This window comes from Dipodomys spectabilis, unplaced genomic scaffold (assembly GCF_019054845.1).
Source record: "Dipodomys spectabilis isolate Male_0828 unplaced genomic scaffold, ASM1905484v1 ptg000002l, whole genome shotgun sequence".
Classification (NCBI taxonomy): domain Eukaryota; kingdom Metazoa; phylum Chordata; class Mammalia; order Rodentia; family Heteromyidae; genus Dipodomys; species Dipodomys spectabilis.
In genome coordinates this window covers 19,442,742-19,470,403 of record NW_024870679.1, presented here as the reverse complement: position 1 = coordinate 19,470,403, position 27,662 = coordinate 19,442,742, and the positions used below count along the sequence as shown (strand labels likewise).

Below are 27,662 nucleotides of genomic sequence, written 5' to 3'. Positions count from 1 at the left end.
GTTCTTTTAAATGATATTGCTTAGGCCCAGCTGCCATAGATTTTTTTTTGTGGGTGGAGCCCAACAACTGCATTTAAAAATATGCAAGTGGTCCAAACACTAGATTATAATTTTAGCATTCTCTAACAGTGTAGATGCTAGGAGGGAATGAAATCAAAGTGACTGCTCCTCTTCCAAGACATTCCCTAAGACAACTTGGAAAAACTGTCGGCTTTGGTCTTGCTCTTCAATGCATTAGACTGAATAAAGTAAAAAGTGGGCCAATCATAAAAGTGCTTTGATTTGTTAAGTAAGATTTAAGTATAAGCTGGGTACCAGTGTTTCACACTTAAAATCCTAGCTACGCAGGAGGCTCAGATCTGAGATCACATTTCAAAGCCAGCCAATGCAGAAAAAAAAAAAAAAGACTTACCTCCAATTAACTGGCAAAAACCAGCAACAGAATGGCTCAAGTGGTAGAGCATCAGCCTTGAGTGAAACAGCTAAGCAAGAGCACCAGGCCCTGAGTTCAACCCCCAATACTGGCACATGCACACATACACACTTTAAGTATATATTCTGAAGTGAGATATAATTTTATGTTTTCCTGTAATTCCTATAATGAGTGAAATTAAGCAACTGTTATGAAGGCATTTACAAGTTTCAAAGAATACAATTGTTCTGATTCAGATAAAAAACACATTTTTTAAACTTAAGAAAAACCAACCCTGCATTTAGAACAGGAAATTCCAAATTAAATAGATGTACACCCTTTAAAGTATGGGTATTAACATTTTTCACTCTCCATTGCTCTCTAACCTGTTATTGGTGGTTCTTGTGGTAAAGACCCATAATCTGGAAGTGGTTGCTGTTTTCCTCTATGTGTTTTATTAATAATTTGTTTGAAATACTATTTCTTTTTGGCCTCAACCAGTGATTCTTTGAGATTTATGCCATTGGAACCAAGAAATGAACCACAGTTCTTTATCTATGAAGCCATCCTGGGCTTGCAACCCAATGAAGGATGAAAGAAATCTTTTTTGTTTTTGTTTTTTTGCATGTCTTGGGGCTCAAACTCTGGGCTTGGGTGCTGTCCCTGAGCTTTATTTGCTCAAGGCGAATGTTCTACCACTTTAACCACAGTGGCCCTTCTAGCTTTTTCAGTTGTTTATTGGAGAGAAGAATCTCATAGACTTTCCTGCATGGGCTTGTATCAAAAAATGATCCTCCAATCTCAGCCTTCTGAGTAGCTAGGATTATGGGTATGAGCCACGTGTGTCCAGCTCAAATGGCCCTTTTCATTTTGGGTTCCGTGAAACTATTTCTGCAGATGCCACTCCTTCCAAGTTCTTCACTTCCTTTTTTGTTTGTTGAGTTTCCTTCCTACTTTTCTCCATCCTCCTTCTCCCTCTCCTTTTGGTTTTTTTCATTGCTGATATTTGTTGTTTTTTGAGGCAGATTAACCTGGAACTCACAATTCTCCTGCCTCTGCCTCCTAAGAGCTAAGATTACAAGTGTGAAACTTTATGCTCAGCTTCTTTTAATGGGTGTGGTGCTGGAGATCAAACTTAGGACCTTGTACATGTAAGGCATACATTATACTATTTATTCTCTCATTTCCTTTGAAACTCTTCCCACCCCACTCCTCACCCCCCTCCTTCCCCCGCCAGTCATGGGGCTTGAACGCTGGGCCTGGGCACTGTCCCTGGCTTCTTCAGCTCAAGGTGAGTGCCCTACCACTTGAGCCACAGCACCACTTCCGGTTTTCTGGTGGTTCATTGGAGATAAGAGTCTCATGGACTTTCCCGCCTGGGCTGGCTTTGAACCACGATCCTTACATCTCAACCTCCTGAGTAGCTAGGATTACAGGTATGAGCCACTGGCACTCAGCTTGACACTCTTTTGAGAACAAATCTTAAGCCACCTCTGTAGGTTTCAAGTGCCTCCTTGCATAGTCTACAAATACGCATTGGTGGATACTTCCCACCAAGGCCTGCCGTCACACAGGGTCTACTGAATATTACAAATGCCCAATGCAAGCTATGTACCGAGTGGGGCCCTGCCATTCCTGAAAGGAGAAGTTATCCCATGGAGAACGATGGAATGGTTTACTCTGGTCAAGATGCACCATATTCATAAACTGACATGCTGAACTGAAATCCCTCTGCACGACTACTTAATGATAACAAAAAATTATATATGTATATATATATGGAGAGAGAGAGAGAGAGAGAGAGAGAGAGAGAGAGAGAGAGAGAGAGAGAGGTTTCCCTTGTTTTACACTCCCTAGGTATGTAGTCAATGAACTGGTGTTTCATCAGTGGCAGTCCTAACTCAATCTGGCTGGATAGTAAGAGTGCAGTGCTTAAGTCTTACTAATGCATGCATGTATTCAACAACATTTACTGAGTATCTCCTTTAGCATGACAATACTGAAAGGCTGATTAAGGGAGGTCCCTACCCTCTGGGGATTCATAGACTTCACTGTGCAGGCTGCTAGCTAAGGACACGGCCACATGAAATTCCTCCTTTCAGGTGCTTCATTAGTTAATGAGGGGGATAACAACTTTTTCCTGGGCTGGTGGGAGAATTTAGGACAATAATGCATCTTTGGTGGCACTTTGTAAACTGAAAAGGAGTTTAGGGGAGTACCATGGATCTTTACCCTCCCCCATTTAATTAAAAAGTATTAATAGTTTCTAGAAGAACACAGAATTTAGTCTTAAAAGGAAGACAAAAACAAAATGTCTCCCTTAAATCTTTCAATGTGCAGAGAGAGCATTAAAATAAAACAAGAGAGAAAAAAACCCTCACATTTACTGCTCATGAGTGTATACCACAGTCATCTTAGATATTTTCAGCAGCTGCTTTACAACAAAAACAAACAAGCAAACAAAAAAATCTCAGACCCAGAAAACAGTTCCAAGAACAGAGTAACACCCAGTAACCAAAACATTCCATTTCTTGGTTATGTAGTTTCATGCTACACCTTAAGTTTATTTTAGAATATTTTTAGCCTCTGTCCTCTGTCCTTGACCTTGCTGGGTTTCTAAATGTTAAAAAGAGAAAGAATATGATTCACTGGCATTTCAAAAAAATAAATAAGTCCAGTAGAAACCTTACGTAAACCCAGAAGAAACCACAAGGCAGCAAGGCTGCCTGGGGACTGCGGTGGGAATGAACCTGGGCTCTGGGTCAGCCTGCCTGGACAAATACAGCTTAGCCTTGTGAAACGCTGATTCCCTATCAGAGCCATAGAAAAGGTAAAAGCGAGGACAACTAAATGAGATTTGGCATCCATATTCTAGTACCTCACTCAGAGTAAGTCCTTTAGTACACGTTAACCATCCTCTTTGGGGTCAGCAGGACCCAGCTTTCCTCAGCAGTTTCCAGTACTTTTTCTCTTAATTTTTAAAAGTTATCCTTAAATAGTTGTACAAAGGGGGTTCAATCCAACATCAATTTATGGGTAAAATGCTTTTTGTGTGTGTGCTGGTCCTAGGGCTTGAACTCAGGGCCTAAGCACTGTTTCTAAGCTTTCTGCTCAAGGCTAGTGCTCTTAACACTTGAGCTTTTTTTCCCCCCTTCTTTTTGGTAGTTAATTGGAGCTAAGAATCCTGTGGACTTTCTTGTCTGGGCTGGCTTTGAACTTTGATCCTCAGACCTCAGCCTCCTGAGCAGCTAGGATTACAGGTATGAGCTACTTGGTGCCCCACAACCTTGGGTTTATTTTACAGAAAACATGGACTACTACCTAAAGGAAAACAAAGGTGGCTTTTGGAGGCAATTTAATTCAATAACAGTGATGGAAACTTACAGTCTTTCTAGGAATTCTTCTCAGGTAGCAAAAAATACATAGTCTGCAAACCCTAATTATAGAAAAGTGTTAGGTTTCAGTTTAGGAAGGATCTACAGGCAAACAAGTTCAGGGAAGCACAGAAGCAGATCTCCAACCTCCCACAGAGATCAAGAAACAAGAGACATTGGAAAGTCATTTTCTCTTGGGTACCATTCTCCTAAAGTAAAACCTGTGGATACAAGTAGCGTTACCTGTGAACCCAGGTGAGCAGACACAACTGTAGCGATTGATGCCATCAACACAGGAGCCTTGAACACAAGGGTTGCTAGCACAGTCATCAAAATTGATTTCACAATTAACTCCTGCAAAGAGAAACCATTCCATATTACCACAGAAATACTCTTCTGCTAGTCATGTGATATGTTAAGACATCTCCAGGCAGCCCCAAAGAAAGTGGCAGGGATCTTTTGTTCAAAATGGCTTCACTACTTCCTTCATTGTGCTGACATTCATGCTGATGGGGCGAAGGCCATCAGGTAAGACGGCTCACACCCTGGCAGGAATCTGGGCAGTGGCACTAAACTGGGCTAGCTGTCATGGATACCCACCTGCACATCAATGTCAACTAAGAATGGCTTTTGGTGAAGAAGGTAAATTTTACTAGATCTGGAAATAATTCTAAACTGGGAAGGACACATAAACACACTTCTGCACTTGCAAGTGTGTTTCTTCTCATACTTGTTAGTGCAGAAATGTGCCCAGGAAGCCAGATACCGGTGGCTCACGCCTGTAATTCTAGCCACTCAAAGGCTGAGATCTGAGAATCACAGCTCAAAGCCAGCCTGGGCAGGAAAGGCCATGAGACTCTTAACTCCAACTAACTAGCAAAAACAAAAAACAGAAGTTGTGGCTTGAGAAAAAGAAAAGAAGAAAAAAGCCAAGCAAGAGATCAAGACTCTGAGTTCAAGCCCTAGTACCAACACACACACACACACATACACATACACATACATACACATACACACACACACACACACCTATTTATTATTAATGGCATTCCAAATTTACTGAGATATTATTATGTGCGAAGCACTCTGCCTGCGCTCTCCATTTCTGTTTATTCCTCTTAGCTAAGTTTCAGAGCCGGCTGTGTCACACCCACTTCATGATGGCACAGCTGACCCGCACAGCACTGGTGACAAAGGACAGTTCGGACTGAGTCCTGTCCTCTGCTTCCACAGCTCTATGCTGTTTCCTGCCTGCAATGATGCCTTCCTGTGTTGACAAGGCTAACCTGCCTTCAATAGCCAAAAATGAGAGAAGGATTTCCATACTCTGCTGCATAAATCAGTGCATTTAGCAGATGTGTCTCTAATCTCTGGCTGACAACTTTCCTTACCCCTCAATCCTGGCCCAAGAAGCCCCAATAATTGAATGTGGTAACAGCCCATGGTCATGGTTCCCTTGAGCAGGAAGTGACACCTGGATGCAGCTGAGACAATGAGCTACTGTGCTGAAATCCGACCCGGGTAACCTCTGGTCTACTAACTGCCTGGCTTTGTGCTGTTCTCCCCAAAGCCTTATGATTCTATCCTGCTTAGAAATTCTAAGAGGTTTCTGTATGTCTTCACTAAGTGATTCGGTTGTTGGCTTCTTTCTGATTCTTTAGGCTAGCTCTAGTCTTTATGAAGAATTAAACAGATTACCATCCTCAAAGCACAGACAGATAACACAGAAAGCTCTAAACATAAGCTCTCAAGCCCCACTGCACCCCGTTCCATCCATATCCCCACCCAAACAAGCTACAGCTCAGACCATATTATACATGGGTCTCAGACTCCTGATGCTCATCTCTTCATACTGTCCTGTATGTGGACTTTCCACCCAGATCTCTAGTACATGCCAGCTTCTTCACCACCTAACGCACATCTCTTTTTTGTATGTAGTATGCAGCTCTGACTTCTATTTTTTTGTGAGTAAGCTAGTATTGGGACTGTCCTTTTTGCTTCTTCATTGAAGGCTGGTGCTTTAATAACACTTAAGCCATGTTCCACTTTGTGTGTGTGTATGTGTGTGTGTATGTGTGTGTTTGCCAGTCCTGAGGTTTGAACTCTGGGTATAGGCACTGTCTCTGAGCTCCTTTTACTCAAGGGGACCACTCTACCACTTGAGCCACAGTACCACTTCAGAATGTTTCTGTGATTTAATTGGAGATAAGAGTCTCACAGACTTTCCTGCTTGGGCTGGCTTTGAACTACGATCCTCGGGTCTCAGCCTCCTGAGTATCTAGGATTATAGACATGAACCACCAGCAGCTAGCTGGTTTTAATTCTTCAAACAGCTGCAGGAACATGCCTGGCAGGGTTCCAAAAGATTCTGGGCCTTCCTCTCCAGGCTGCCTGCTGCAACCCACTCCTATTTACTTCTTGCCTTCCAGTGACAGCTACTTACAGTGACTTGTCTACAAAACACACCTGATCTAGCCTGACACACCATGACAAAATCCCAGAGGAAGCAGTGCTTGCCCAGCCATCCGCACCCACACTTCCAGGTTGTCTGTGTAACAGGAGTGACAGCAAAGCTTGAAACCACTCCTGCATTCGAACGGCATCCATTCAGATCCTTATAAATCTCACATTTCTTCTCATACAGCATTTCTCATGTCTGGGGACCGGCCCGGAAGCAAATTGCTTTTGGAAGGTTTCACAAAGATCTATTCAGCCCTTTGAGGGAGTTATCTAAATGTGGGGAGGGGGAAGCACTCTCGGCTGTGAAGGCATGGGATGTTTTTCGTATGCTTGAGCAATTCAAAAAGGACTTTGTTTCCAAACTTGGCATGTGTGAGGGCCTGGAAGAAGACCAGGGCCTTTGACAAGTTTGGAGAAATGGATTTGGAAATAACACAATAAAGGGAGAGCAGCTAAACACCGCCCCCACCTCTGGCCCCCTACACAGGCCATTTTCCTAAAGTCCAGGATGAGCTGGGAATAAATCATCCCTCACACTGGCAGGTTCCCTGCCAGCTAAGGCACACATTGGTTAATCTTCCACTAATACATTTTCCTTTGATCTGGGACATGAGCCACAGTTGTGTCCATAGTTGTGTTCCTCTGATATATAAAACAGAATCCAGTGACCCTGTGAAATGCTGCTGCCTGAGAAAGCAATTGCAAATGTCCCCCAATAAGCCCTCAACCTAATGGGTGCCTTCAACTAGGATCAGGGAATAGCAGTGCACACTGGGAAGGGGCAATGGACACTCACAGCTACTTCACAATCACCATGGTGGGTGGCAAATGTCTCCTCTCCCTCAAATCCCCAAGGACCCGAGGTCCTACTAGATACAGTGAAGAGCAGGCCAGTGACTACAAAACAGAAAAGAAAGTATTGGAAGGAAGGGAATTAGGGGATAAGGACTAAAGGAAGGAAGGAAGAAAGAAAAATTCATTAACCTAGGTGGGGACAGGCTTAGTGGAAAAAAAGAAAATCAATAAAGCCACAAAGATAAGGTGTTCGATTTTTCAAAATATCTTTGAAAGTGATATGATTTCATGAATGCCAAATACAACATTATCAGACTGGGACTCCTATTTTTCCCACTAGCTACAGCTGTCTGCTTAGAGATGTTCTGTTTCTGGCTTTAGCTATGCTTCTAAAAATCTGTATTATTTTTTATTTTTTTCTGTGCTGGTACTAGGGCTTCCTTAGCTTTTGTCCTCAAGGTTGGATTCTACAGTTAAGCCACTTCTGCTTCTTGTTGGTTAACAAGCCTCGCAGGCTTTCCTGCCCCGGCAGAAACAGTAAAACTTAGATCTCAGTCTCCTGAGTAGCTAGAAATACAAGTAACAGCTACGGGTGCCTGACTGAATCAGGACTACTGCTGAGGCATCTAAACTAATGATAGGAAAATGGAGATGTTTGTATAAATTGTGTGGAGATCCGTGGAACACCCAATCAAACAGCCAGAGTATCTTACCTGACGTGCCTGGCTGGCAGTTGCATTGGTAGCCGTTCACCAGGTCAATGCAGCGTCCTTCATTCAAGCAGGGGCTGCTGTAACACTCGTCTATCTGGTCGCTGCAGATGGCCCCCATGTATCCGGGGTTGCAGAGGCAGGTGTAGGAATCAATCCCATCCTGGCACTGCCCATGATGGCAAGGGTCAGGGTCACAGTTGTCGACATTCTCCTCACATAACACGCCAGTAAAGCCTCAGGAAGGAATTTTACCAAGAAGATTCAGAACCAAGGCAGGTACTGCACACTTGAACCCAAAAGACAATTTATCCATTTTTCCCTGCATGGCCTAGGTCTGGGAGAATTATTGATGCCCCTGAATGCTGGGAACTGGCTGACTGCTTTGATTGAGAGCATAAGCTTGGAGAGCAGCGCTCAAAATAAAGATGCCCAATCAAATCTGCAGAACTGAAATACTCTGTGACTGACCCCTGGGTTGACTGGAAAGATGCCTTAACTTTGGGATTCAAAGCAAACAGCTCTCAACATTGATGCCTTCAAAAGCTTATATGTGAATATCTTTCCTGCTGAACCTACCACGACCGGTGCTCATTAATGATTTCATGCAGCTCATCTTCTTAATACTAACTTTGGAGGACACAGAATTTTGTTCTGCTCAATCTCTTCCAGAGGTTTTTAATGCTCCCAGAATGTTTAAATGAAAAAGAGACAAATAAGAAATAACATGCAACTAGATCCACTTCCACCTCTTCCTTCCTGGCTCTTGTGCGCCTCTCCTCCCTCTTCATGTGCTTCCTAGGGTTTTAGTCATTTTTTAGTGATGGCTGTGCTTCATGAGAACAAGCTGGTTGAGCAAGACAAAGCCTAGAGCTTCTCCAATGGAAGGAAGTTCAGAGGTTCAGTATAGTCAACCTCATTTAAGAAGGTCTAGTAATGCAAACATCCATTTTCTTCACAATATTTGTGACTAAGACTGCTTTCCTGTAATTACACAGAAATAGTGAACACAATGTCCCTAGAGTTCTTTGAGAACCCATTTTCTAAAATAAAACAATGTCTTTCATCAATGTGTTTTTCAAACCAGTAGCTCAGCCAAGAACCTGACCCTTTCTCTCTAGCACAGGCAGCCCCTGCTGTTTGGGCACAGCCCCTCCATGCTATCTGTAACAGTCAGCACTTTCCCTAGAAGGAAAATGAGTGGGTGCTTACCTGTGGCACATTGGCATTCATAGCCATTCGGGTGATCGATGCACTTGGCCCCATTCAGGCATGGAGTACTGGAGCAATCATCGATGTCAATCTGGCACACTGGGCCTGTGAAACCTTGAAGTACAGGGGACAGGTACAGGTCAAAGAGTGCTCTGCTTTCCTCACTGAATGGACAATGCCCATGAAGGGTGGGTTATGATGCTGGCAGGGAGGATGCCACTGGGTCGCCAAACAGAAGGGTTCTCCCAGCAAGTGAGTGGAACACCTGGGGAATGTCAGGAGTGGTGCCAACAGCCCTGCTCATTCCGAGCACAGCATTTACTCAGAAGGAAGTGGAGGAATGGAAATGCTGTGTGGAGGTGGAGCACTCAGTGAGTCCTTGGATCCTAACAGGCATTTTCCTGGAAAAAGCTATGGTCTATGGGAAATGCTTAGAGCACTTTCAACAGCAGTACAAGAGCAAAAAGTAGACACAGAAACCAGGGCCAGTGGCTCACTCCTGGAATCCTAGCTACTCAGGAGGCTGAGTTCTGAGGATTGTGGTTTGAAGCCAGCCCAGTCAGGAAAGTCTGTGGAATTCTTATTTCCAACGAACCATCAAAAAGCCAGACGTAGAGCTGTAGGCTCAAGTGATAGAGTGCCAGACTTAAGTGAAAAGGCTAAAAGACAATGCCTAGGCCCTGAGTTCAAGCCCCAGAACTGGTACAAAAAGAAAAAAAAGGGGGGACACAAAAAGACAAAAACTGATGTATGCTGTTTGCTTGACTCAAGGGGTAAAATATCTAAAACAAATGCTCTCACATAGAGGCTTGAACAATATGACCCAGGGGAAAAAAATAAGATCCCAAATCACCTGTAACTCAAGTTTCTATGAGGTGCATGTGCTCTTAAATATGTACCAGACAGAAAAGTCAAGGGCCATTCAGAAATAAACTTGGACAGGGGACTATAAGCGACTTGTAAGCCATACTAGCTGAAACAATCCCCTCTCTGTATACGCACAGGCTCTTACCAACCCTCACTGTAATGGTGTCCGCGTGCGCAACCCATATGCATTTCTCCTCCTCTCTTTCCGGGCACAGTGAGCTTTGTGCTTTATGGGAACACAGGGGATGGGGTGGTACTCACCAGGGGGACACAGACACTGGAAGCGATTGACTTTGTCCACACACTGCCCGTTGTTCACACAAGGGTTACTCTGGCATTCGTTGATCTCCAGTTCACAATGCACACCTTTGAAACCTGCACAATATGGATCCCATGTGTGACTCCGAAGGAGAGAAAAACATCCCAACTAAGAAAGCATAGATATGCAGAGAGGGCTACAATGGCTCTGAGCATAATACTTCTGCTAAGGGAAAGGCTGTGGTCCTGGTAACCAATGGAACAAGGACTGCTGCGAGATCCTTGTTACAGCAGAGGAACAAAGTTACATCTCCATGTAAGATGTGGTGATCCTTGACATGCAAACTACGACTCCTCCACTCTCTCAGCCCCATGCCTCCTGGACAGTGCTGGGCCCAGTGACTCGTTCTTTATTTCTAAAGAATGGTTGAGCTGTTATTGTTCTCAGGTAACAGGTTAAAAGTTCAGGAGGGACCAAAGCTGGAACTGCAGTCCTTCCTTCATCAGCCAAAGAAGATTACCTCAGCTGTCACTTCTGGCTGGATTTGGCTGGGTTCTCTTGAATCCTCAGAGAACACAGAGAATTCTTGGTTGTAGAACAGCTGCAGAACACTGCTAAGCTGGTGCTTTTCTTTGTCTACAGGGCAACTGCCTGCATAATTGTGAGTAAAATCTTGCTTCATAGGTGGAATGGAGTGGTATTTATCATCTCTTTTATCAAGGGACCAGAAAAACTAGCTATTAGAAGGAGGCTAAATGGCAAATAGCTTCTGACATTTTCTAGTACCTGGATCTAGATTCTAACGTGATAAGCTTGTTTAATTTGCTGTGTGTTGCTCTCAGAACTCCAGTACTGCCTTACTCTGGAAGGAAGTGGTATGCCTAAGAGCCTTGACATCCAACAGCACTAGTGAGCATAAGAAAGCAAGCTGTTGGGGAAGGTGGAGTAAAGCCTGCCTCTTAAGCCCCAAGTCCCATGGGCCATTTACCTGGCATGCATAGACATGTGAAGCCCCCGATCTTATCCAGGCAGGTGGCATCATTCTGACAGGGGTCCGAGTGACACTCATTGATGTCCATCTCGCAGCGAGGCCCCGCGTAGCCCTTGAGGCATTCACAATGGAAAGCTCCATCTGTGTTCACACACTTTCCTGCATGCTCACAAGGATTGCTGTTGGCTACAAGACACGAGAGCACCAGTTACCGAGATTCAAGCTTTAAGAATCCAAAAGGGGACTACAGGGAGAGAGCAATGGTACGAAAACATGGCCAGGCCATTACCAAGCCTCTCTATTTTCATTGTCCTCCTTAATGGGGGAGGAGATAAAACTAGGGTACTTGCCATTGCTGTGCCTTTCTGTTATTCTTTTGCTTAAACGATCTAACAATCAAGTCTAGACCCACATATTTAGTTCCCAGAATGGGATCTATGAGCATAAAGGAAAGGCAGTTGTAAATCATGTACATGGAACAAGAGAAATTTGAGGTTTGAGTGTTAACGCACCCTAGAGTGAAATGTGCTTCTGTGTAAACACTTGCTGGGCCAACAAGCTTTTCAAGCTTGGGAAAGGCTGTGTGATCTCACTCACCCATGGCACACTCGTCCACATCTTCGGTGCAGTCTGCCCCCTTGTAGCCCTGTGGGCAGGTGCAGATGTACTGCCCATTCAGGGGGTTGGTGTCACACAGCGCACCCTTGTGGCAAGGATTGCTGATGCAGGCATCATCCAGATGACACAGGAGACCTGTCACAGGGTGGGGCAGAAAAGAAAACAGCTCTCACTTGCAGAAGAGCTTTCCCTCCTCCATGGAGAGGGACCTGATGAGCTGCTCTCCAAAATCTAACATGAAGATTCAGAGGTTAACTTCCCCCTTGCTTGATCTAATGTCAGGGCCATACTGTAGCCATCAGCAAAGCACGGTAGTTGCTTCAGACAACCTGAGTGCTCCAATCTGAGCCCTCAGCCAGGGTTTTCCTCCAAGGCAGACACATGTACAGGCTTGAAAATCAGAGGAAGAATATGGAGAAATGGAGATGTCCTCCAGAGAATGTGCCAGATTTAGCAATTAAAATTGAAGATGCTCCATTAAATTGAGTGTAGAGGGTATAGAGGGATAGGCGTGTCAGGACCTGATACTGGGGATTAAATTCAGGGCTCTATCCCTTAGCTTTTTTGCTGAAGGCTGGTGCTCTACCACTTAAACCACAACTCCATTTCCAGATTTCTCATGGCTAATTGGAGATAAAGACTCTCACAGATTTGTCTGCCCACCCTGGCTTTGAACCTCAATCCTCAGAGATCTTTGCCTCCTGAGTAGTTAAGATCCATTAAATTTAAATTTCTGATAAAAGGTTAATATGTGTTAAATATTGCCTGCATCCTGGGTTTTATCTGGCATCCTCCTTCTCTATCATCATGCTACCTAATGACATGGGCTCAAGTGATCTCCCAAGCCTCAGAAACAATCAGCAACTGAATACCGTCCACCTCTGTAATACTGGCCATTTAATCACTTTAGCATTCCTGGATCAATTGTCATCAGGTCTCTGATGAAACTAGGCTTCCTGTCCTGCAGATTTCCACTGAGAACTGGCTTTTCCAGTCTGTGATTAGCTAATGCTTCTTCCACAAAAATGCAAGTGAGGCTCTTTGAAAGGCAGAAATAGAACATTTCAAAAACAGCTACACTTTTGGAAACTCTTGGGTTCGCTAGCATCTTCAATGACATTTGACCTCAAGAACCACACATTTAAACTGAGAGGCAAGGCTCCCTTTATAGTGATAAAATCTACTGTGGGATATTTTCATAGGTATTGAGGGTTGAAATGCACTTACGTGCTTCTTTTGCCAACTCCTTTGGATTAAATAGATTATTCTTAAAATGAAGTTCAGGAGTTCACTTATTAGTCATCTATAGAGTCTAAATTTCCAAGAGGCTCTTCTGTCTAAGGTCATGAGGAATTCTGCAGATGTGCCTCTAAAGAACAGGGTTACTAGCCTTTCTTTTCTGCAATGAAAAGGAAAAACTATCGAGCTGAGAACATCCTAAGGAAGGACACTCCATAACCTTTGGCTAGCAAGTAACATTTCCTGGATGACAGGTTCCTACAGATGGAAATTCACAGAGCACAGCTACCAGATGCAAGAGAAGGCAGAGAGGCTCTAGATGCTCACTGCCTGCCCCTCCCTTCCCTTTTCTCCAGCTCTGTCAGCTTACCTGCCTTTCCTTCTGGACACATGCAAGAGAAGGAGGCCACACGGTCGATGCAGGTAGAACCTGCAGTGCAGGAGGCAAAGGCACAGTCATCGATGTTTTCACTGCAATCATCTCCACTCCAGCCATTCACACATACGCAGCCATAGCCCCCATTGCTGTTGGTACAGGTTCCTCCATTCTGACAGGCATTGGGTTGCAGCAGGCACTCATCCACATCCTCCGTGCAGAATTGCCCTATTGGAGAAAAAGAAGCTTTGATTAAGCTGATAGGCTGCAAAGGATGAGGACCATGCTAGCTTCTGACATCCTTCATTTTCATATAACCTGCCTGAAAGAAAGAAGAGCGCACAGCAGTCCAGGCTCTCTTGGGAATTTTAAAGTTACCCTCAGCCATGTAAATTATATTTATTCAAGGCAAGTCATTTCAAGAAGAACGGAGAGCACAATGCTTCAGAAGTCTCAGCGTGAGTCTTTAGCCAGCCTAACCAACAGGAGAGAAGTCCTGTAGGGCCCTTGACTCAGCTACATTATTGGGTCATTGACTCAAAACGCAAGAAGAGGAAGGAAAAAAGAGCTTAAGAGAGTAAACAAAAAAAAAAATAATGAAAAGAAATTTAGACTCCTGCATCAAGTATTTAGAGCAACTTCTACATTTGGACTGTACCAGTGCAAGTGGCCTGGCAGTGACATCATATAACAGTTTTGCAAGATGATTTTCTCCAATTAGCTCTGTGTGTATATGTGTGTTAGCGGGCACACACGCACATGCCTGCACACCAGTCCTGGGGCTTTGTGTTCTTGCTTCAGTTTTTTTCTCTCAAGGCTGGTACTCTAAAACTCAAGTTGCAGAGTGTCATACCTCTACTTCTGACTTTTTGGTAACCAACTGGAGATAAGGATCTCAGATTGTTCTGCCTGGGCTGGCTTTAAACCACCTCATATATCATCTTCCTAAGTAGCTAGAATTACAGACATGAGCCACCAGTGTCAGGCTCTCAGATTCATTCTTATAACCTTATGCATGAAACTATAATTATCTTTCTTTTTTTTTGGTCGGTCGTGGGGCTTGAACTCTGGGATTGGGCACTGTCCTTCCGCTCTTCAGCTCAAGGTGAGCACTCTACCACTTGAGTCACAGCGGTTTTCTAGTGGTTTATTGGAGATAAGAGTTTCACAGACTTTCCTGCCCAGGCTGGCTTTGAACCGCGATCCTCAGATCTCAGCCTCTTGAGTAGCTAGGATTATAGGCATGAGCCCGTGGCTACGAGTGCCCGGCTGAAACTATAATTATCTCAAAGACTATACTTTAAAAGTTAGGGAAGCAAGTATATATAGAATAAGGTAGAAACAATGAAAAGTCCTAACGAAGTGTGGATGTAAAAGGCAAGGCCAATAATAGGAAGAATGGAGTAACATGTTCTCAGCCTGAGGCAGAATGTCTCTCTAGTATAACAGGAGATGGGAAAAGAACTGTTTTTCTCTGTATATACATGTATGGAAATGCTTCATTGAAACCCCCATATGGTACATTATGTGCTAATAAAAATGTGGGGAAAGAAGCACACTGAAGGATAATCAACAGGAGATTTCCTAAGGGGGCAGCCATGATGGGATAGAACAGCATCCTTAGCAAAGAATAGAGTATAGGTTACTAGGTGCCAGTGGCTCATGCCTATAATCCTAGCTACACGAGGCTGAGATCTGAGGATCATGTTTCAAAGTCTACTGTTCTTTTTTTTTTTTTTTTTGGTCTGGTCGTAGGGCCTGAGCTCTGGGCCTGGGCACTGTCCCTCAGCTCTTCAGCTCAAGGCTAGCGCTCTACCACTTGAGCCACAGCACCACTTCCGGCTTTTTTCTTTTTGCTTATGTGGTGCTGAGGAATCGAACCTAGGGCCTCAGGCATGCAAGGCAAGTGCTCTACCACTGAGCCATCTTCCCAGCCCAAAGTCTACTGTTCTTAAAGCCCCACTGTCTTTGATACCACTTTATGTCATGGCCTGGGCACTATCCCTTAGCTTTTTTGCTCAAAGCTGGAGTTCTACCATTTGAGCCATACCTCCCCTTCTGGCTTTTCACTGCTTAATTGGAGATAAAAGTTTCACACACTTTCCTGATTGGGCTATCTTTGAACCATGGTCCTCAGATCTCAGTAGTAGGATTATAGGTGTCCAATAGGCTTTCTTGATTTTAGATGAGCTTCTGCCAACTACAACCCAAAGTACTAATACCAAGTAAGTGAAGGGGGAAAGCTAAGAGGAAGGGAGGGGTTGAGTGAAGGATAGGAAGGAATGAGTGAATGAATGACCAAAAGAGGAAGGAAACTAGGAAGTGGGAGAGGAAGAAAGCAGGAAGACAGTGAAGGAGTTAGTGACCTCAACAGCAATCCTCTCCCTCCCCACCCCCCCAACCAGGGGAGATGATGTCATTTTTTATTACAGAAAACTTTGCTTCCTTACAGTGCTAACAAGAAATGCTACTTCAAAGAATAGCAGCTATGTTATTAGGATACAGGTACAGAATAAGAAGTAGGCGAAGAGCTGCTGTAACCTGGGGTATTTGCTGAGTCTTCTTCGTATACTTAGTCTACCTCAAATATCTCTGCTGCCCTTGAACCACACTGACTTGCAGAATTCCAGCATATTAGATGCTGTTTTTTTTTACTATGGGTCTGTGATAAATCAGAGTACAAAACTGTTGAAAATGACTTATTTAAATTCTTTATGTATTATAATACCTGAAATAGTGTTGAAAGATAGCCTATGGAAACAAATAAATAAGTATTCTAGGTAAAATAAATATTTCCCTGGAGGAAAAAGCTGGCACTCTTGGGAAAAATCAATAAGACTACAAGTTGACTACTAGGAGGCAGGGACTGTGCTTGGGGCTATGATAAAATTGATCTCATTTACAGTGAGGAAACAAGAGAAAGAGATAAATTTAGCTTGCTCTCTAAGGCAATGAGAACAGTGAAGCTGAGATTTCAGCCAGGCTGACTCACTTATAACAAAGACTTGAAAAATATTATTCTTATTTTTTGGTGCCGGTATTAGTTCTTGAACTCAGGGCCTGCGTGCTATCCCTTACCGTTTTTTATCTCAAGTATGGCATTCTATCACTTGAATCCTATCTCTACTATGGCTTTTGTTGTTGTTGTTAAATGGAGCTAAAAGTTTCATAGACTTTCCTGCCAGGGCAGGCTTCAAATCATGATCCTCAGATCTCAGCCTCCTGAGAAGCTAGGATTACAGGCACAAGCCACCAGTGCCTCGCACAATGAACCCTTTTCCTGTAAGGTTTAGGCACATTTCCCTAGAACAACATTGTCTCCTAGTTTCCCTCTTACAATCCCATCAACCAACAGTAAAATTTATCATAAGGAGAAGAGAAACTAGGGCAGTTACTGGAATTGCTGCCTCCAAAATGCACAGTAAAACCTCTGCTAAGGCTCTTAGCCCAAGAGAAAACCAATGCAGATGTCTAAAACAAATAAGGCTCAGAAAGGTAAATAACCTTCCTTCACAAGTTCACAGGGTTGGTGAGTGGGAGGACTGTGATTTAAACCAACTCAGCCCAACGCCAAATCTGATGCCCTTTTACTGTGGCGCGGCTCAGTGTCCAGCTCTAGCCTTGGCTAAGATCCACTGGGCCAGGTCTCTGACCTCAGATCTTAAAGTACTCTGAGAAGGCAGAGACGCCAGAGATAATTAAAGAATACTGTTAGGCTAAAGTAACAAAGACAGGACTATCACATGGAATTAGGATCGGAAAGCTCTCAGCCATCTTCTGAGGACATAAGGTGTGCTCTAAACTAAGGCCTAAGGCTTTTGCTAGTACTCTATGGCAGGAAAGCACAAGGCTGAGGTGGAGACAGGAACGTAGAGTTGGGTCCAGAAGGCTGTAAATGACTACACCATATTCTTTGGCAAGCGTTTAAAAGAAGAAAAATCAAGCCAGGTGCAGGTGGCTCATGCCTCTAATCCTAGCTACTCAGGAGGCCAGGATCTGAGGATTGCAGTTCAAAGCCAGGCAGGAAAGTCCAAGAGACTCTTATCTCCAACTAACCACCAGAAAACCAGAAGTGGTTCTGTGGCTCAAAGTAGTAGAGTGTTCACCTTGAGCTGAATTGCTCAGGGACAACACCCAGGCCCTGAGTTCAAGCCCCAGAACACACATACATACATACATACATACAAACAAACACCACACACACACTACACACACACACACACACACACACACACACACACACACACACACACACACACACACACAAAGGAAAGTAGGGGATACACAATCAACACTGCCTTTAAAAATTAGTCAGATGCCAGATGCAGATGGCTCACACTTGTAATCCAAGCTATTCAGGAGGCTGCAATCTGAGTATTGTGGTTTGAAGCCAGTCTGGGCAAAAAGAAAAGGTCAGTGAGACCCTTATTTCCAATTAACCAGCAAAAGATCCTGAAAGTGGAAGCATAGCTCAAGGGGCAGAGCACCATCCTTTCATGAGAAAGCCAAGTGAGAACTTGAGGCTCTGAGTTCAAGCCCCACGACTGGCGTATGTGTACACATGCACACGCATGCACACACACACACACACACAGATTAGTCACAGTACCCTAGAGGGGATGGCAGGCCGATGACTGTTAGTAGGAGAGTGGGAGAGAGGTTATGAGCTACCTAGCAAATAAAAGGGAGAGGCAGAGAGGCGTGTTGCTGCTGTGTCCCACCAAGCTACTCAATCTTCAAGGCTGACGAGTCTCCACATGCATCATCCTCTGTGTCAACATAAATCACGCTGGTGAACTCCCAAAATAGGTTACACAAAGCGCAATTAGGCAAGCTTTCTGAGGACAGTAATTATTCTTCCTAGTAACTGCCCTTTGCGGATCTTGCAGACTACTGCCATTTAACACAGGAACAAGGCAGGACACTAGTTAGGCCTTCTCTATTTCCTATGGGACAATACCTTCTCCAATGCCACAAGGGATTTAAACAGTAAGAACCACCTGCAGCTACTGACCATCTTCCGGCTTATTACTTTTCCTTATAAATATCTTCAGTTCCACATACTTCTCGTTTACATGCTTGTCTCAAGCCACAGTGTTTTCTCATTGGTTTATCTAATATTTAATTCTTTCCTACCTCAGTGCCTTTGCATATCCTGCTTTCTCCATCTACTCTAATTCATATGGCTAGTGATCTCTCATCTTTCAGACCTCTCATAACTGAAGGAGATCTCTAAATGTCCAGCTCCCCACTGCTCCTCATCACTGCTTCTACTCCACTCAATCCATCCTGACTTATTCAAGGCAGTAGGTTTGGGGATGGAGGCATGGCTCAGGTGGTAGAGCGCCAGAGAATGCACAAAAGCATCAGATACCGAGTTCAAGTCCTAGTCTTGGAATAAAAAGAAAAACAAAGGAGTGAGTTTGTACTCATTTGCTCTTTACACAGGTCTCCTCTCCTTTTAGCCTATAAACTCCATAAAGGCAGGCACCACACCTCCCATCTACTTTGATACACATCCCAGGCACTGTACCAGATGCTTGGGACCACTGATGATACAGACCTTACACAGCATCAGATCTAATTATGCTCGTTTTACAGATGAGGAAGCTGGAGCCAGAGTGGCCCAGTGACTTGTACAAGTCTGTACAACTGAGAAAAGTAAGACATATAAATCTAAGCTAGAAATAAGCACTAATGAAGACTGGGAGTGTGGCATTGCTACAGAAGAGGCTGGTGCTCTACTGCTTAAGCTATATTTCTACGGCCAAGAAGACAGTTTTCCATGTGGAAGGGGAGTCTGTCTGATCAGACTGCTGAGGGACCAAGGCAGGACTTAAGAAGCTTAGAAGGCAGCTCAACAGTGATGCAGACAGAGAGGACAGGGCCAACCTGCCCTTAGTAAAGAGTGTCTGGTGTGGGTTTTAAGGAGTTGGGTCACACTAATTCTCAAGCCACTAAACAGACACCACTTGTAAGCTGTGGCTGACAGGGATTCAGGCAGTGCACTGTTCTCTCAACACACAACAAACAAACCATCAATCTCACCTAGTGCTACAAGTGACTGGAAAGAGGGAAGAGGACAACAAAAGTAAAAAGAAAAGAAATGACTGCTGGCCTGAGCACTCTGTGAAGCCCTGGACCTTCCCAGTCATCTCTCAACTGTGAAGTCTGTGGGAAAACGTTTTATCCCATCAGTGGTCCTGGTAAGGGTCAACTGTACTGCAACAACAATCCCCCCACAGGAACATACAAAAAAAACGAGCTTGTCTGGCCCTTGGCCTGACCCTGCTACCTTCTCTTCTACAGTCAAGTCAAGATGATTCGGTCTCTGATATGGGTTCCAACCAGCAGTCGCTGAACCTCTGAAGTTTGGAGTTTCGAGTTAGATCAAGCATTCTTACAACCTCTGTCCTACAAAATCTGTGCTCTGCACATCGATTTCTGATTTTACTGCTAAAAGTTAAAGGACAAAGGACAAGCTAGTTAGCTGAATAAACTCCTGGCCAAAGCTGGTGATATATTCTGTTAAGCACTGTCGTGTTCAGTGGCTAAAGAGCACACATGAATATATACAAATGGCTGAGTAGGAGCGGTGAAAGTATAGTGGGGAAGGAGGGGAAAGTATAGTGGGAAATAATAATACCATCATCTCTTCAGGTCTCCCCAAAGGCCTTGTTCCCTGATTTATGACCGGTGTTATTTTCTGAACAGTTGCCATATGATTTTTTTTTATAATGGCAGTACTGGGACTTCAACTCAGGACTTGCAGTTCTCTCTTAGCTTTTCTGCTCGAGGCTGATGCTCTACCACTTGAGCCACACTTCCACTTTAAGCTTCTTGCTGTTAATTGGAGGTAAGAGTCTCACAGACTTTCCTGCCCAGGCTGGCTTTGAACCTCAATCCTCAGATCTCAGCCTCCTGAGTAGGTAGGATTACAGGCTTCAGCCACTGGTGCTTGGTATACTGCCTTATTTTTAAAAAGTTGTACAAATGTAGTCCACAGCAGAAAAGGTACTAAAGGATCTGAATGAGGTAAAAAGAAACCCTTACTAACAACCGTAATTTTGAGGGGTGAAGTCAGGCTAGAACAACCAGAAAACTAAATGCTCCAACTCATTCATTACACACACACTCACAGAGACACACACACACAGACACACACAGACACACACAGACACACACACACACACACACACACACACACACACAAACAGATTATAAAGATAAATAAAACTAACCTGCTTTCTACCATTCAGAACTTAACAGGCAAATACTGGTTTTGTAGCCAAACAAATAATAGGGTGACAAGTACTTTAATAGATAGCTGCTGCCTTAGGAGAACAGAGAAGAATCAGAGAAGGCAACTTTCCAGTGAAGACACTACAAGGAGGAAGGCTGTGTAAGAGTATATGCGTGGGGAGAAGGCGGACAGGATGGGGAGTAGTTCAAGCAGAAGCGAGTGATGTATATAGGTTTGAGTGGGAGGAAGAGCATGGCTCATTTGAAGCAATGAAAAAGAATCTGCATGGTTGAGTTACAAAGCAGGCATGGGGGAGTGGAGAGATACAGCAGGACAGGGTTACATGCAGTATCTTGGAACTCTATCCCAAAACAAGGAGGGTTGCTGAATGTTTTAAGCAAAGCAACAAGTCCATCTGATTTGTGTTTCAGAAAGCCAGTTCTGCTGTAAAGAGAATGGTCTGAACTCTATCTCACCCCTCCAGGTCGACAGCAATTTAAAGCACTGGGAGTCCTGGGCTCCTGGGGCTACTACAGCACAGAGAAAGCCTACAGTGCATCTGGGAAAATTCCAGATGCAAGAGAAAGCATCCAGACTCAGACACTCCACAGAGAACTATGGAGCTGGGCCTAGGTTGGACATTCAGAAAGCTTCCCCGGGGTACAGAGGAGAAAATGGTGCCAACCTTCAGTCCCCCTCTAAGAGGCCCACACTTTGGCTCTCTCCCCACTTCTTTAGGCCCAGGGCTGCTGAGCAAGTTACAGAAAGGGCCCCTTACCTCACAGGGAGGAAAAACTAACTGCAGCCAGGTGGAGAGCAAGGGGATCCAAAGAACCTCCCCCATTTATAGACAAGCTGTTGTTACTCCATGCAGAATAATCCACCATGGGAACTATTAAAGGCCCTGCAATATAAAACAAGGATCTATACCAGTTAAAGTTAGAGAATACTGTGAAAAATCCTCACATGTACAAAGTATTATGGGAAGAATTGCTTCTGTACAATGAAGACAATGAGAGAAAGGTACATTCTAAGAAGAAATGAAAAATAATACATAATAGACTGATGAAAGGGGCTGGAAAGCAGAAAGAACAGATGTGAGATGACAGCCAGGCACTAGTGGCTCGTGCCTGTAATCCAAGCTAAGATCTGAGGATCTAAGTTTGAAGCTAGCCTAAGCAGGAAAGTCTGTGAGACTCTGACTGTCAATTGCTCATCAAGAAGCCAGAAGTGGAGTTGTGGCTCAAGTAGAGTGCCAGCTCTGAGCAAAAAAGTGAAGAGACAGCACTCAGACACTGAGTTTAAGCCCAAGACTGCCACAAAAACAGAAAAAAAGAAAAACAAAACAGATGACATGAGATGAGTACATGTCCTACACATGAGAATGCAGTCCATAAGTCAGGATCCTAAACTAGCAAAAACAAAACTGAAGATGAAAAATATAGATCAATGCTACAAAGGAAAAGCTGTGTAAGTACTCATAAAATGCAAAGCAAAATATCAAGCAAATTAGAATATCATAAGAGATTATCTTAACTTTGGAGAAGAAATAATAAAAATCTAATGTAAAAATAACAGTTTTGAAAACAGTAAGGCAAGTGAAAATACCAAGGACAATGAACGTTATTTAACAAAAATGAAGATACATTTGGTGACATTGCATTTCCTATAGTACTCACCACCAGAAGCAAAACTTAAAAAAAAAACAAAACTAAGACCCCAAAATTCAATATTTAGCCAAAATGCCATTGCACATGAAGGTTATTAAATCAAAAGAGCTCTTTCACATTTGTATAAGGGTGGCTGGTGGCTGGAGGTGTGCTCAAGCAGCACAGTGCCAGCCTAGCAAGTGCAAGTTTCAAATTCAAGCCCCAATATCCCCCCAAGTGCGTATCAAATACTTAAGGGCTCCAAAAGTATGCCCACAGTCAGATGCCACTGGATCACACCTACTATCCTAACTACTCAGGAGACTGAGATCTGAGAATCAAGGTTCAACACTAGCCCAGGAAGACTTTTTTTTTGTCAGTTGTGGGGCTTGAACTCTGGGCCTGGGCGCTGTCCCTCAGCTCTTCAGCTCAAGGCAAGCACTCTACCACTTGAGCCACAGTGCCACTTACGGTTTTCTGGTAGTTTATTGAAGATAAGAGTCTCACAGACTTTCCTGCCCGGGCTGGCTTTGAACCACCATCCTCAGATCTCAGCCTCCTGAGTAGCTAGGATTATAGGCGTGAGCTACCAGCTCCTGGCTTCAGGCAGACTCTTATCTCCAATTAACAGGCAAAAGGCTGGATGTGGAGGGGTGACTCAAATGATCAAACATCAGTCTTAAGCAGACCCTGAGTTTAAGTCCCAGGACTAGTATACACTCACAAAAATACAACAAACATACAACTTTCCTAAAAAAGTAATATACTACGCAAAAGTATTTTAGGTGAAAAAAATAAAAAGAAAGAGCTCAGGAATGATAACAATTATGACAGTAATTGCAACTCCAGTTAGCACAGAACAAGTTGTCCACCAAACTAAGCCTAAAATATTAACACTGGAATTTAAAACTATTAAGTAGCAAAAATATTTTACAAAACGCATTAATATTTCAAAATCCATTAACAATATCATATGAAGAGTATTTCAAAATCCAGATTACAAATATAAGAAGTGTAAAACAAGTAAAAGTTCATCATCAAAAAGGAAGTTAATAAATTCAGTTTTGTTTCTGAAACTGAAAAGTAGCAAGATGAAGTCCAATTTTTTCTTACAAATATTCTTCACAGAAATAGGAAAAAAATCCAAAAATTTATGGAAACATACAAACACACCCAAAAATATATGAAAAAATACATGACACGGCTGAGGGTGTTGCTGGTAGAAATGGTAAAAATGATTGTCTAGCAGGTGTGAGTGCTGTGGCTCAGCTCCCAACACTGTAATAAGGTAATTAAGATAAAATATATTAATAAAATATTTTGATTGATGCTAGTAATCAAAACAACATGATAGTGAGTGGGGTGGGAACCTGATCCAAGACCAATGGAACAGAACAGAGGACAGACCCCAGAGGTAAACTCAAGCATCTAGAGCTAAGTGATTCTTGAACATGGTACTGAGACTATGAATTGAAGAAAGGCAATCATTTCAACAGTCTTGGGAAAAATGGATATTCACATGCAAAAGAATGAAAGTTAGAATTCTGTCATGTTACAAAAATTAAATCAAAACAGATTAAGATTAAATGTGAACACCTGAAACTATGACACACCACTAGAAGAAAATATTCAGACATATTATCATAGGCAAGGCTTTGTGGGGAAAGGGCCCCCAAAAAACAGGAAACAAAAACAAATGAGATTGCACCAGCTAAAAAGCTTCTGTACAGCAAAAGAAATAATAGTAAAGAGACAGTCTACAGAAGGGGAGAAAATCTTTGCAAATTCTATATCTAACAAGAATCAATACTCAGAACACACAAAGAATTCAAGAAAAAACAATACTGCCAAAGAATACACACAAATAACCAATCAGAATAGGAGAAAAATGCTCAGTATAAATAATCACTAGGAAATTGCAAAGCCACAGGAAAATGTTACCTCATCTAGTAAAAAAAAAAAAAAAAAATTAACAAGGGCTAGCCAGGATGTGGAGAAGAAAATCCTTGCATACTGTTGATGGGAATATAATTAATAATTAATATAGCCATCATGGAAAATAGTATGAGGGCTTCTCAAAAATCTAAAGACAGAAGAAGGATGTAATCTGGCAATACCACTACTGGCTCTGTATCTATATCTATATCTATACCTGTATCTGTATCTGTATCTGTATCTCCAAAGGAAATGAAATCCTTATGTCCAAGAGCCATCTGCACTCCCATGTTTATTACAGCACTATTCACAATATTGAAGAGATGAAAGCAACCTGAATGCCTATCAGCTGGTAGTGGAAAGCAAATATGATACATATATACCATGAGAAACCCTTCTGCCATAAAGCAGAACAAAATCTTCATCGTTCTGATTTGAGTCTCCTGGTTGCCACTCATGCAATAGCCATAGTTAAAATGAGAATAAGTAGCTGGGGGCTCATGCCTGCAATCATAGCTATTCAGGAGGCTGAAATCTGAGGATCCAGTTCAAAGCCAGCCCCAGGCAGGAAAGCCTATGAGATTATCTCCAATTAACTACTCAAAAAAATCAGGAAGTAGAGCTGTAGCTCAAGTGGCAGAGTGCTTGCCTAGAGCAAAGAAGCTCAGGGACAGTGCTTAGGGCCTGAGTTCAAGCCCCAGGACCTCCACACACACACACAACTTCACAATAAGACCAGCAATCTATCTTATAAATAAATAACTAAGCATATAAATCACCAAAAGCAGTAAAGCAGTACAGATGCTACAACAGAGACTGCAGAGTCAAGAACAACCTGATAATATTTCATCCCTGTGACTCGGTGATGGAATGAATAATGGCAGAGCAGAGTCCAATTTCTCTTATTTCCCTTTTTCTCACCTTCCTTCTTTGGATCTATTTCCTCCTACATTTTCTGATGGTAAAAATTTCTCACAACTGAGAGCCAAAGCCTCATTCAATATACTTTCCCTCATAAACTTGACACATTCCCGTGGGAATCAGAAAAAAAAAAAAGACTCAATATCTGAGACTGAATATTTTGCTGCTGTTTTTATAAAACTCAAGCTTATTGTGTATTGTCATCACTATACTATTTCTCTAATTGTGTCACTGTCCCATTACTTAGAATTAAGAGAGAAGTTACCCCTTCTCAATTTCCCTTCTTATACTTAGATGGTTCTTAAGTCCTACCGACACTTTTCAAAATCTCCTTTACAGTTTCTACTTCATGTTGCAGTTATTTACAGTTTCTTAGTTCTTCCTTGCCAACTCATTACTCTTGAAAGATGGGAATACTTTATTTTTTGTGCTGGTCCTGGGGCTTGAACTCAGGGCCTGAGTGCTGTCCTTGTGGTTCTTTTGCTCTACCACTTGAGCCACATGTTCAGCTTTTTCTGAGTAGTTTATTAGAGATAAGAGTCTCATGGGATTTTTCTCCCCTACTTGCTTTGAATCACGATCCTCAAATCTTAGCCTCCTGAGTAGCTAGCATTATAAGAGTGAGCCTGTAGGTGCCCTGCTGGGAATTTTTTTTTTTTTTTTTTTGTCGGTTGTGGGGCTTGAACTCTGGGCCTGAGCACTGTCCCTTCAGCTCTTCAGCTCAAGGCGAGCGCTCTACCACTTGAGCCACAGCCCCACTTCCAGGGACTTTCCAGCCCAGGCTGGCCTTGAACTGCAATCCTCAGATCTCAGCCTCCTGAGTAGCTAGGATTACAGGTGTGAGCCACTGGCACCCGGCCCTGCTGGGAATTTTTATTATTTTTTCTGTGCCTGTTACAAGACCTAGCAGAGTATAACAGGTTTCATAAATATCTGTTGTTGAGGGCTTAAAAATCACAAAGTTAATTAAATGTGATCTTCCTATAGGACAGCCAAAATAGACACAGCCAAAATGGATCACAAGGGCAGGAAAGATCCTTGAGACTCATTTCCTGCATTTTCTGGGCTATACTATGTATTTTCCACTTTCACCATCATAATCACTAATCAGCGGTATCAGGTTAGCACTCTGGTAATCTGACCAAATGATATGAAACTGAAACTGGACTTGGAGGGGCAGAAGTCCCTTAGCTTTTACACTCAAGGATGGCTGGTAGTCTACCATTTGAGCCACAGTTCTACTTCTGGCTTTTTGCTGGTTAACTGGAGATAAGAGTCTCACAGACTTTCCTGCCCAGGCTGGCTTTGAACCTCAATCCTCAGATCTCAGCCTCCTGAGTTGCTAGGATTATAGTGCCCAGCTCCAATCCTGTAGTCTTAAAGGTTAAGACATGTACCCTTGTGTGTACATGCATGTGCGCTTATATACACATAACAAGACAAAGATTATTATATATAGAGAGGGAGTGGTTGTAAGAAAAACACTTGTCAGTAACCAGAGGCTGGACTGAAACAGAGACGCCTTACGTGACACAAACACCCCACTAGTCGGACTCATTCCCAGACCCAAGCAGCTCATGCACTACCTCCAGCACAGGAATCCACTAACTCAAGCCAAAAGTTCATAATGAACCTGAAGCAACTGACAGCAACATGAATCACAACCAACTCCTCAGACGTACCGTACTATACAGGAGAGCTGAGAGAAAATTTGCTCAGTTTAATTTCAGTCATATCTACCTAACTTGTATTGTACACTTCTGTTTAATGTCCCAGAGCACTGTCCTGAGCCCAAGCTGCAATTACATTTCTAGATTAATAACAAGCCCAGGAAAATAAATCACATCTGCCCCAGGAGTGAACCCAAAACCAAAGGCAGCCATGGAGAGGAATTTGTGAGTTGAGCTTAGAGTCAACCTTAATTCTGAAGGAAATGAACCTTTAACAAATAAAATTCAAATAACAATCAATGTAGACAAAACATTAATCTATATTGCTCTAATACATTTGGGACCTTTATAATATTTTTGTTCTCCTTAAATGGGCATCTACCAGAACAGAACTACTCTGATATGGCATAAAGCCAGACTCATTATAATAAAGACAACAACCCGTAGGTGTACTTTCACTTCATAAAAGAACATGCAGTCATTCAGACTTCCCTCCTTTAAGCACATTCCCAGACCCAAGAAACAAACCATCTGCCTACATGGACCACCATCAACTTGTTTTTTTCCACCTGAGCTTAGGCTAGTCCAGGAGACTTGGGACCTTTAAAAGCACAAACTCACGCCAGGTGCTGGTGGCTCACCTGTAATCCTAGCTACTCAGGAGGCTGAGATCTGAGGATCGCAGTTCAAAGCCAGCCCGGACAGGAGAGACTGTGAGACTCCTATCTCCAATAAACCACCAGAAAACCGGAAGTGGTGCTGTAGCTCAAGTGGTAGAGCACTCATCTTGAGCCGAAGAGCTGAGGGACAGTGCCCAGGCCCAGAGTTCAAGCCTCACGGCCGACCAAAAAAAAAAAAAAGCATAAACTCACATGATTTAGGTAGTTGCAACAGATAAAAAGGCTCTAAATTGGATCACAATAGAATCCTG

The 27,662-nt window shown here is 43.1% G+C and overlaps 1 protein-coding gene across 1 annotated transcript in view; it reads right to left on the bottom strand.

The window, feature by feature from the left end:
• The window catches only part of Notch2 (notch receptor 2), a 147,375-nt gene that overhangs the window by 31,692 nt on the left and 88,021 nt on the right, over positions 1-27,662 (bottom strand). The window contains 7 exon segments of the mRNA XM_042675185.1: positions 4,030-4,140; positions 7,755-7,988; positions 8,964-9,077; positions 10,092-10,205; positions 11,078-11,266; positions 11,678-11,833; positions 13,308-13,541. Of these exon segments, the coding sequence (XP_042531119.1) occupies positions 4,030-4,140; positions 7,755-7,988; positions 8,964-9,077; positions 10,092-10,205; positions 11,078-11,266; positions 11,678-11,833; positions 13,308-13,541 (1,152 nt within the window).